This window comes from Macrobrachium rosenbergii, chromosome 21 (assembly GCF_040412425.1).
Source record: "Macrobrachium rosenbergii isolate ZJJX-2024 chromosome 21, ASM4041242v1, whole genome shotgun sequence".
Classification (NCBI taxonomy): Eukaryota; Metazoa; Arthropoda; class Malacostraca; order Decapoda; family Palaemonidae; genus Macrobrachium; species Macrobrachium rosenbergii.
Genome location: NC_089761.1, coordinates 19,193,144 through 19,205,643, shown reverse-complemented (window position 1 = coordinate 19,205,643; position 12,500 = coordinate 19,193,144). Strand labels below are relative to the sequence as shown.

The 12,500-nt window shown below is 34.1% G+C and overlaps 1 protein-coding gene across 1 annotated transcript in view; it reads right to left on the bottom strand.

Annotated features, from left to right (window-relative positions):
• LOC136849397 (uncharacterized) overlaps positions 1–12,500 on the bottom strand; it is a 44,659-nt gene that overhangs the window by 21,982 nt on the left and 10,177 nt on the right. The window contains exons 5-7 of the mRNA XM_067122748.1: positions 3,159–3,315; positions 969–1,033; positions 213–324 (exon numbers count right to left, since the gene is read on the bottom strand). Coding sequence (XP_066978849.1) covers positions 213–324; positions 969–1,033; positions 3,159–3,315 — 334 coding nt within the window. The remainder of the gene's footprint in view (positions 1–212; positions 325–968; positions 1,034–3,158; positions 3,316–12,500) is intronic.

Below are 12,500 nucleotides of genomic sequence, written 5' to 3'. Positions count from 1 at the left end.
GAGGGGGGAAGGCAGGAATGTAAGGAGAATTGAAAAGATAATAATGGTAGAAGTTATAATCGATGAGAAAGAGAGAGAGGGGGGTGTGTGGGAAAGGCAGGAGTGTATGAAGAACTGAAAAGATAATAATGATAAAAGTTATAACCGATGAGAGAGAGAGAGAGAGAGAGAGAGAGAGAGAGAGAGAGAGAGAGAGATTTAACCATAAATACCTGCATTTCCATGATACCTCCCAACGCTCATCAAATCAACAGACAGGGGGTTAATCCTCACCCCTCCATAAGTAGCGTGGTATTGGATCCCATTCACGTCTGCCAACATGAACTGAAACATTCGGATTCTTCTTATTTTTTAAATGCAGGAGATTTAGATTAAAAGAAAAACCAGCTGAAACTTTAACTTATGCCTGACTTTGTTTACTGTGTATTCATCTTTTTGCAGTGGACTGACATTATATATATAAGTATTTTACATGTGAGGTGAGATATATATATATATATATATATATATATATATATATATATATATATATATATATATATATATATATATATATAATATTATATATACATATATATACATGAATGAATTTTATCACATCACCGTGATTCATATACAAAGCATTAAAGACAGCTACAAATGTCCTTAATATCCAATTCGCTCTACCTCGGAAATAATATATTTTCATATATTTTTTTTCAGTTATCTAAAAAAAAAATTCCCCTTCGGGTTACGTATATGAAAAATATTTTATTTCCGAGATAGAGCAAATTGTATATTAAAGGTCATTTGTAGCTTAATGCTTATATATATATCATATATATATATATACACATTCCACTGTTGACTGCCCTTGTACCAAGTACCTTACAAAAAAATCACTAACCTCTGAACCTAGGTGATAAAATTGTAAAATGAGCACGTTGTAGCAAATGAACGTTACGCTGATTTGTTAATATAAAACTTACTTGAAATACGAGGTCTCGCGCGAGAAGGGTGAGAGTGGAGCTCCATTTTACTAGAGTCGTGAACCCTGAAATTGTGAACATGACATCATTCCAGTTTTCATTTGTAGCCATCCAATCTAAATATTATGCTTCTATTAAATCTATCATGAATAATATTGGTAACTGATTTGAATTCATAATCATTCAAGTTTTTAACTGATATGAATTTAATGTAATTAACATTTGTAACTTATTGGAATTCAAAATAAAGAACGTTTATGACTAAAATTATTTCGTAATCATTAACATTAATAAATGACTTTATTAACTTGATGGTAACTTTCATTAGAAAGTTTTCAATCCACTGATGATCCTTCATAATGTGTAAATCTCTTCCGACTGAGAGTGAGAAGATATTCTTCACGAAATGAAAACCTAAGAATTACACCTACGAATTACACCTAAAATCAAGACAAAAAATAATTTTAATGCTGGTGATTACATCTAAAGCAAAATGTTGTTAGCGCCACGAATTACAAAGGCTCTACAATAACTACATTGAAAAATAGGACCTTTAAAAATTCGTAAATTTCAAATAGGACTGATTCTAAGAACTACGTCAAGTTGACATGAGGTTTGGTGCACTAAATTTCGGATGATTCCTAAGACAGGAGAATATAATAAATTGCCGAAACCAGTCATTCTGCAGTGGGGAGGAGGAAGAGAATCTGGAGAGGAGAGAAATAGAAGAGTGAAAAAGGGGAGGAGGAGGAGGAGGAGGAGGAGGAGGAGGGAGGAGGGAGGAGGAGGAGGAGGGGAGGGAAACCATGGGAAAGAGAAAGAAGAGGTTGAAAAGAGGAGGAAGAGGAGGATAGGAATAAAGTGGTAGAAGATGAAGGACAGAAAGAAGATGAGGAGGAGGAGGAGGAGAGGGAGGAGGAGGAGGAGGAGGGCCTACAGAAAGAGAGAAAGAGCAGGTTGGAAAGAGGGAAGAGGGGAAGGGAATAAAGAGAGGGGATGAAGGAAAGAGAGGAAGAAGAGGAGGAGGAGGGGAGGAGGAGGAGGGAGGAGGAGGAGGAGGGGAGGAGGAGGAGGAGGAGGAGGAGGAGCCTACAGGGAAAGAGAAAGAGGAGGTTGAAAAGAGGAAGAAGAGGAGGAAGAGGAGGAGGGGAATAAAGTGACAGAGGATGAAGGACAGAAAGAAGAGGAGGAGGAGGAGGAGGAGGAGGTAATATGCATAAGGCAAGGAGCGACATCAAACTGCTATACCATGCTGCAAAAACCTTTGAAGTACAGTATCTTTTCCATGACAAGCTCCACCTGAAGCTTCTTATCGTCCCTTTTGTTAACAAATACTTGCTCCCCGAAGACTTACCTATACAGAGTATATCTTCAAGTTGAAAGAACAACCGTCGTTGTGGGACAGCACAGACACTACAGAAACCTTTATCTTTATATACATATATATATATATATATATATATATATATATATATATATATATATATATATATATATTATATATTCGAAATTTTCTCGATACTGTAAGATGGCTTTTAACAATAACATGGATTTCATTTTTACGAAATCTGTAGAGTGTAAATCTGTAGGCCATGCAGAAGTCCATAAAATGTATTCAAAACAATGTATTAAATAAACTATGTACAACATGAATATAAATATACGTACAAGCTGAGATAAAATCTCTCTAACTTACAATAAATACTCTTGAAAAAATATAAGGGCATTCGGAGGCCACAAACCTCCACCAAGGCCGAGTACCCCGAACGCGCTCCCTTCCCAAAACACTCACTCACTCCACACACACACACACACACACACACACACACACACACACACACACACACACTCCTCACAAACAGACATACATGAAAAAAGACCCTTTAAAAAGATAAACTTTTCTCCTATAAAAACAATCATTTGTCACATTTTTGGTAAAATTCCTACAAAAATAAACTCATAAAATTTTGCGCAATCCCGCTCAAAAAAAGAACCACACATATGTCTGGTTCTTTTTTTTTTTCTTGAGCGTGATTGCGCAAAAAGTTGAGTTTAATTTTGTAGAAATTTTACCAAAAATGTATCTTGTGACTACGCTGACTGAGTTGATAATACGCACGTAAAGACAGGACTAATTAATAAAAAAAAAATGCGCATGTTTTCAACTGCTGTATCCGAGTCTAAACTGACCAACGAAGTAGGTGCTGTTATTGGTCCAGGTGAGTTCGGGGTCTCCAAAACCGGTGGTGTAGTTGATGTTCTTCTCAGTGAAGTTTGTCCCAACGTGACGGTACATCGTGGTCCAGCCGGTCCCTCCTCCCTGGGGCTCGGTCATTTCGCACCAGACCTGGGCAAGTGAGGAGAGAATTCATGCGATGCTGGTGACAATGGTCTAGGAAAGTATTTTACATTTACAAATACGTGAAAAACTTATACAATACACACGCGCGCGCGCGCATACAGAAACACGCTCGTATATATGTAATCTATATAAACACAAACACACACATGTATATATATATATGTATATATTTATACATATATATATACTATATATATATATATATATATATATATATATATATATATGTCATTATTATTATTATTATTATGTACACTTATAGTGACACAGCGTAAGTGAAGGGAAAGCCTTAATCCTTACATTTGTCAATTTTAACTGTGTAATTTAGAAAACATGACGCTTGAAAGTAACACCTCTTTTAAAACTCGTTTTTTATGTGAAATCTGCAGATGACTGTTTTCTAGTTGTTGACGATGAATACTGTATCTTATATCTGATGAGAAGTCATTGATGAAATCTACTTTCGAAGAAGAAATAAAAAATGCTATTCATTCCTAGATGTTAATGTTAAATGTTACTATGTCTAATAACGCTGAAAAACTGTTTATGTTAGGTCTACTAACCATGGAGATTGTGTAATTTTTAATAACAATTTTTGAATAACCTTTACCCGGATAAACATCAATAAGAGCAATTAAAACATTATTGCATATGGGATCTCAGACTTGTAGTGAATTAAAATCTTTTCGTGGCTAAGTTGTAAGAACGAAACAACTGTTAACATACAGTAACTTTCCTATGTAAGCCACATATGAGACTGTAAGACTTTCTTAATAAAATATTCCTGGGCGAGCCATCATTAAATACAAAATTCAAATGAAATTTTTTTCAGTTTTCAAATCTGAAATTCAATTTTTCTTTTTTCAAAGCCAAATGTCTAGTACCTACAAAGTATACGAAGATAATAAACTCGAACTCTTTCCGTGATTCCTAGTCCATCTCCTCAAACCTACCCTCCTCATTACTATTTTAATTCATATATTCAGTTTTATGGTTCGGTTACGTTACGACTTATTTTCGTTTCTCTCCCTTTTTCTGCCTCTTCAATCTTTACTCCACATGCAATATGAACATACTTTAGTTTCTACATTTTGTCTTCCATTTACACTTGGCAATCAAACTTCAATAAAGAATGACTAACTCAAAAATCTTATCAATGCAGTACAACTTTGTTTCCCTATTCACTTCTTCTGCAACCAGACTTTACCAAACGTGTATATAACTCATCAAAAGTTTTCCTCAAGTTTCTAGACGTTCCAGAGTTTTTACTCTCCATTCTCAGAGTTCTCCAAATACTCCGAAGCAAATTCTTTTATTCGAAGACCCATCTCCTGGTCTAAGCTCACGCAGAAATAGGCCAATCAAGCCTTCGGTAATCAGTTAGTCTCACGCATTAAAATCAAATTCCTTCCTCGCATATCTTCGGGTATGCTTTTAAAATCTTGCTTCCTAAGATTCTTCGGCTTTCGTCAAATACTTTTTCCTTTATACTAAAAGGCATTAGTTTATCTCATCTTGTCAATTACTTCATTTTGTACATTTTGCAAAGTATATCAACAAATGAAATACTCACACCACTTCCCAGTCGTCCTTTTGTTCGAAAGGGTCTTTTTTCGACAAATTACTATAGAAACATGGAAACAAATAAATAAATAAATCCTCGCAATACTAACCAGGTATCCTCAGATACCCTCAGGAATGTCACCTAATTTGGCAAAGGGGAGGAAAATTGCTTTTCATTGGCTTGTTTTAATCTTAATTCTATTTGACATTGTCTTCTTCAAAGGCTCGAGAGTCAAACTATAAACAGTCTCATGTGTGCAGACTTGTCATATTTTTCTCTGTAGCAACCATTTATAAAGGCAAACAGTTTATTTCAAAAAAAAAAACACTAGGCCATCCTGCACTGACCTAAGAAACCGGATATTGGCGACCTTGGTGATATTACTTAAAATCCCTTCCAATAACCAGGGAAAATATTCAGAAACCGCGACATATAACACAAGAACGCTTTAGCTAAGCAATATTGCAGTTATTACTATACTACTGGGACGCCTGTAACGTCGCCCCTTTGACCAAAGTCAGCAAACTCAAATCTCTAATTAAAGCTCTGTGAATTTCGTGCGGTGGTCACATTTCCAGGCTTGCGTTTCAGCACATCACATTTTTCCCAGAAAGGTTAAAAATTTTTGGGTATTATTCTGTGATAAAACAAAGGGGAAGAAATTCAGAAATAGAGGAAAAATAAACATGGCTTTAAGGTACCAGGTTAAGACACTTCTAAAACCAAGAATACGAAGTATTTTGAAATTGTTAAAATATACCGTTGGGAACATTTTATATCACGGATCACGTGATTCGTTTGTTGACACTTCAGAGTTGGGCTGCGAGTCGCTCTGAGGGATGATAGCGAGTCCTTGGTACTCTGGTCCAATCCAGTCTAAATGGATTTTAATTACAGAAAATATTCCCTGAAAGTCATAGTTGCAATGTGCAGGTTATTTATATATATATATATATAGATATATATATATATAGATATATATATATATATATATATATATATATATATATATATATATATATATATATACACGTATATATATATATATATACATATATAGTACACATACACATATATATATATATATATATATATATATATATATATATATATATATTATATATTTATATATATATATATATATGTATATATATACATATATATATATATATATATATATATATATAAGTATATATGTATATATATATATATATATACTATATATATATATATATATATATATTATATATATATATATATATATATATATATATATTTATATATATATATATATATATATATATATATATATATATAATATATATATACACGTTTAGTGAAAGTGTAAATATGTTATGCCCTAAACCCCTACGTCTGCTGAATTTTAAACTTATAATTTAGAAAACAAGTTGTATGCTAAATATGTTAATGGACAATGAGCACTGTATCCTAAATTTTATGAAGGGTCAGAATTGAAATATATTTACGTGATGTAAAAATAATGCTTCTCATTCTTAATTCTTTTTGTTCCCGCATTAAATAATACTGTGAAAACCCATGTTTGTTTTAATTACACAATCCTCAAGCATGGGGATTGTGTAATTTTTAATAGCTTTCCCCAAATAAACATCAGTTTGTGGTATTTAAAATATTAGTGCACAAGGGATATCAAATCTGTAGTGATATGAAGTCTTTTCTTGATGAAGTTGTCAGAATGAAATAAATGTTAAGAAACAGTAACTTTCCTACTCAAGTCATCCAAGACGATGTAAGGATTCTTTAGTTAAATATGCCTGAACTGATCTTCATTAAAAACAAAATTCAAATTAATTTCTTTTTCCACAGTCAAATGCCTATTTCCAGCAAAGCAGAAGAAAACAATAAATAGAATAGTTTCTGTGATTCCCTGTCCACCTTCCCTCTGCTTTTCATGATATTTCATTACAAGTTTTCCGTAAGTTTCTAGGCGTCCCGAGTTTTCCTACTCATTCTCGAATTTCTCTAACTATTCCATAGCGAATACCTGATTCGCAGACATAGTTCCTGGTGTAAGCTCACGCCGAAATAGGTCTATCAAGCCCTCAGTAAAATGCCTCACATACTAACTCAAAATCTTTTTGCGCAAGTCTCCGGATGTACCGTGCAATCTTGCTTCATAAGATTCTTCAGCTTTCCTGTCACCTTTTCTTTGACGCTGTTGGAGATTTAATCCTTTCTTCAATCATTTCATTTTGTAAATTACAGGCTAAAGTGAAGCGAAGAACAAAAATCTCAGGCATCTGCGAGATGGTCATAAAAGGCTAGAGTGTGCCAGTCCACGAGCTGTTTAAATCACTGAGCAATGAAGGACTCGAGCAACCTATTCCAAAACTACCGAAATTCCAGGCCAGTTCTCCGTCCTTTTGGTGGGTGGGTGCGTGTTTTTTTTTTTTTTTTTTTAATTCTTTTACCGACAAATTATCACATGAGCATTCAAGCAAATAAATGAATAGATAGATGATGCCAATAATAAGATGGCATCCTAAGATGTCCTCAGATATGTCACCTACAGTAGTTTGGCAAAAGGGAACGAAAATTGCTTTTCATTATCGTGCTGCTTAACTTGATTGTTATTTACTCTGTTTTAACCTTAATTCTGTTTTCAAGCTTCTTCGTAAGCTTGAGAGTCAAACTGCAAGCATTTTGCAACGTGCACAGTATGATCGACAATTTACTGTCTTTTTTTTGTGTAGCAACCACTTACAAAGGCAAACAGTTTATTCCTAAAAATAAATGGCACTAAGCCATCCTGTATTGAAGTAAGCAACCGAATATTGGTGACCTTGGTGATATCGCTTAAAATCCCTTCCAATAACCACGTAAAATATTCAGAGACCGCGACATATAAAACTAGAACGCTTTAGCTAAGCAATGGAGCGTTAATTATTATACTCTGGGGCACCTGTAACGTCGCCCCTCGGACCAAAGTCAGCAAGCCAAAACCTCTAATTAAAGCTCTGTGAATCTCGTGCGATGGTCACATTTCCAGGTTCGTGTTCCAGCACATCACATTTTTCCAAGAAAGGTTAAAGATTTTTGGGTATTATTTTGTAATAAAACAAAAGGGGAGAAATTCAGAAATAGAGAAAAAATAAACATGGCTGTAATGTACCAGGTTAAGACACCTCTTAAACTAGCAATAAGAAATATCATTTTGAAATTGTCAAAATATACCGTTGGGAAACTGTTCATTTTATGTCACGGATCACGTGATTCGTTTGTTGACACTTCAGAGTTAGGCTGCGAGTTGCTCTGAGGGATGATGGGGAGTCCTTGGTTCTTTGACTATATCGATTCTAAATAAATTCAGTCTCGTGTGTAAAATTGCAAATACACGCACATGCGTGCGCTCTCATTTGTTTGCGCGCCTAAATGCATCCGCTTACTCACTTTCTTCCAGTTTAAAGCACGTAACCAATCGCGGATTGAATAAACATCAGCAAGCATGAAACCTTTTAGATTGATATCCGGCGACCCTGAACAGTCGAATATTCGTGTCTCCGCTTCGTGTTCCAGCTTCAGAAAGTAAATACAATGAAAAAATCCGCGTTTATTTTTCGTCGTAGCTCCTTTTAAAAGCCGGAGCTTCGGAAAATTTTCGGTTAATGTCAACGGGTGCTCTACAAACCTATCATGCAATGGAACTTGTTGCTGCTTGAGATCGATTACTGAGAAGTTTTCGCGATGGATTCACCCTTTATTACAATCCAAAATGTCACGACTGCTGGTTTTTCCGCCAAAATGCGCCCGCTTTCGTAGAATTCAATTTTTTTTTTTTTGTTCTTTGTGTTTAGAATCCTAGTTTAGCTTGAATTGTTGAAGGTTCGAAAACGGAGTCGAAATCACTGATAAACTGAGACGCATTAAAGATCATATGTTTGTTTTATTTATATAAACTTCAGTATTTCTGCTCATTATTATTATTATCATTATTATTATTATTATTATTATTATTATTATTATTATTATTATTATTATTATTATTATTATTATTGTTGTTGTTGTTGTTGCTGTTGTTTTTACAATTACTGTTATTGCCATTATTATTTTTTTTCCCGAACGACCCAGACCTTACACAGACAATGCACGATGCCAAAAAATTTTTCTTCTTCTTCAAGTGGTTAGATCCATAAACCAAAACACAGGAATATGTGTAGTATATTTGCAAAAGATGCATAAAGATCAAGATAAGGTTATATGTAAAAATAAAAAAGTTTGAAAGTGTGCAACAACGAACAACAAGAGATTTCAACTGGAACAGGCCTTGAAAAATAACTCATACTCAAGTTTACCCATTGGACATCTTAGCAATTTTTAAATAAAGAATAACAAGATGGTCGAAACATGTTTCTCAGTTCCTTTAGAGTAAAACCATAGAACTGGCTTTGGCAAAATAATCCTTTACCTCATCATCGTTTTACAAACTATGCGATCTTTGTAATTTTCGTCAACCTTAGGTTTTTCATATCCTTCACTGCATAACTGCGGAACAGTTTTCCTGGCAGCATTGACAATTCTCCAATTTTTTACTGCATTACTTTTCTATCGAATTATTTATTGCAAAACACAATTCTGGTTGTTGAATCCCCAGGTTTCAGAAATCAATCAGTCAATCCGTGGTGGAAGTCAGCGCTCGTAAAGCTGAGAAAAGATTGATGCCTCTGTACACTTTTGGTAACTGCTTTGTTTGATCCGCTCTGTTAATTTTCAAACTTTTTGACTTTCAAATCTTTATTTATATTCTACTTTGTCTTCGTTCTGTTTCACTGTTTTTTCCAAATATAGGTAAAACAACAATAATAATAATAATAATAATAATAATGATGATGATGATAATAATAATAATAATAGTTGTAAATTCATTATGACTGCCATTGCAAGTGGGTGCATTTAGGTTAAAGGATTCCCATTAGACTGAGAACATTTCTGACAAGTATTTTCTGCACTGTCTTTGTTGCGAAAACGAAAATATCACGATTAAATCATAATTATTCTGAGAAATTATAAAATATGGGTAATGACCTCTTGGAATTTCAACACTGGTATATCGTCTGACTGATCAATTGTCAATGGCCGTTCAAAGTTTTGTTTGTGCGTATGTGAGTTTGTTCGCGTCTTGAATTTGTTTTTACTTCACTGATTAAGATTTACGCAGCCTCTGTGAGGCTCACTGTGAGAGAGTGCGTTTGGGTGCGTGCGTGCGTGATTAACTGATTAATGAGTGTGTAATTAACTGATTAACGAGTGTGTAATTAACAGATTAACGAGTCTGTAATTAACTGATTAGCAAGCGTGAAAATAACTGATTAACAAGTGTGTAATTAACTGACTAATGAGTGTATTAACCGATTAATGAGTCTGTCATTAACTGATTATCGAGTGTGTAATTGATTAACGAGTGTGTAATTAACCGATTCACATGTGTAATTAACTGACTAGCGAGTGTGTGATTAACTGATTAACGTGTGTAAATAACTGATTAGCGAGAGTGTAATTAACTGATTAGCGAATGCCGTCAGTTCATTCCCAAGGACCGAATAAAGTGCGGACGGACAAGCAAAGCCAGCACAATAGTTTCCTTTTACAGAAAACTAACAGAAAAAAATCCCCAGTGACATTCCACCATTCAACCGACTAAATTTACAGAAAATTCTTTAAATATCATTCGTATTTATTTTTACGTTCTTACGGCCTAAATGCAATGCCCTTTACGATCGATGATGTTAAAATTACTAATCCATCCAGACTTTCGCTTAAATATATACAGCAGTGATTCCCAGTGACATTGTGACATCGCAATTTCATATAAATATTTTTTTTCTGATAACTGCAGATACAATTGACATTTCCAATGCGAAAATATAATAGGGAAGTGTTAATGGCCGGGTCATGTAAAATATCTCTGTTGGTTGAATCCAGACGTCCACATCAGGCTGTTTATAATACCCTTTGTGAACTAAATAGTCACTACGGGGTCCCTTGAAAAACGGCCCTTTGCTGGTATAAGGCTGTCTTAATCTAAAGTCCACACTGAAATATATATATATATATATATATATATATATATATATATATATATATATATATATATATATATATATATATATATGTGTGTGTGTGTGTGTGTGTGTGTGTGTATAAAGCTAAGCGTTACAGGTACTTGCATAAGAACATAGCATGGAATGGAATGGAATATAGAGTTTAGGCCAAAGGCCACGCACTGGGGCCTATGAGGTCATTCAGCGCTGGAAAGGAAATTGAGAGTAGATAGGTTTGAAAGGTGTAGCAGGAGGAAAGCCTCGCAGTCGCACTTTGAAATAATTGTTAGGAGAGCGTGGATAGCAAGATGGAAGAAAGAGAATATGAACGGAGGTACAGTGAAAGGAATGAAAGAGGGTTGCAGGTAAGGACAGAAAGAATCTTACGTAATGCCTACAGTGCACCGCGTAAGGTGCACTGACGACACTACCCCCACCTCAGAGGACCAGAGCATAAGGTTTGAAGTGAACCACAAATAAGTTACGAGCCCAGAATATCCAACAGAGAGAGAGAGAGAGAGAGAGAGAGAGAGAGAGAGAGAGAGAGAGAGAGCAATCATTATTGCTATTTAGATAAAAAGGGATTGATTGTGATCGTCGAATCCACTGACTTCCACGTGAAATCTGTGTCATATAACTTCAAAAATAATAATAATAATAATAATAATAATAATAATAATAATAATAATAATAATAATAATAATAATAATAGGGTTCCATATCAAGCGAATATCAGTCATTAGCCGGCTTTTGGCATGATTATCAAATATCTTCTTAATCTCTATTTGCTCAAACGCAGTGGGCACCAAAGTACTTTTTTTTTTTTTACCTTAACGATATTCTACGGAGATGAGACTATTGTTTACACTTTCTGTCGTCCAGCCCGGACAGGACCATCTTATATATATATATATATATATATATATATATATATATATATATATATATATATATATATATATATATATATATATATATTACTAAGGACCTCATTCAACTGCATGGTATCTAATGAGTATTTATTCAGAAAAAAGTTACAAGCTTTCTTGACAAACAGTCCACATTATCAAGTATCCGATATAATGTGGACTGTTTGTCCAAGAAAGCTTGTAACGTTTTCTGAATAAATACTCATTAGATACCATCCAGTTTGGATGAGGTCCTTTTACTAATTCTACTAATGCACAGAACAATTGTGTATGTGATAAAGTTATGTATATATATATATATATATATATATATATATATATATATATATATATATATATATATATATATATATCACTTTTGTACGTGTGTATGTGTGTGTGTGTGTGTGTGTGTGTGTGTAATGTCTATAGAAAACGTATAGGACTATAAAAAAGAAAAATAAAGCAAAAATAAGTGGAAAAACGTGCTTATATTTCGTGAGTCAATTAAATGAAACTGCTTTCATCGCCGAGCCGGAGGTTTCGGCCGAATAGTTTCTTGCCTGGTATGTTTGAATTGTCAACACTGTTCCATTAAGTGACCTCCAGTATTGTTTATTC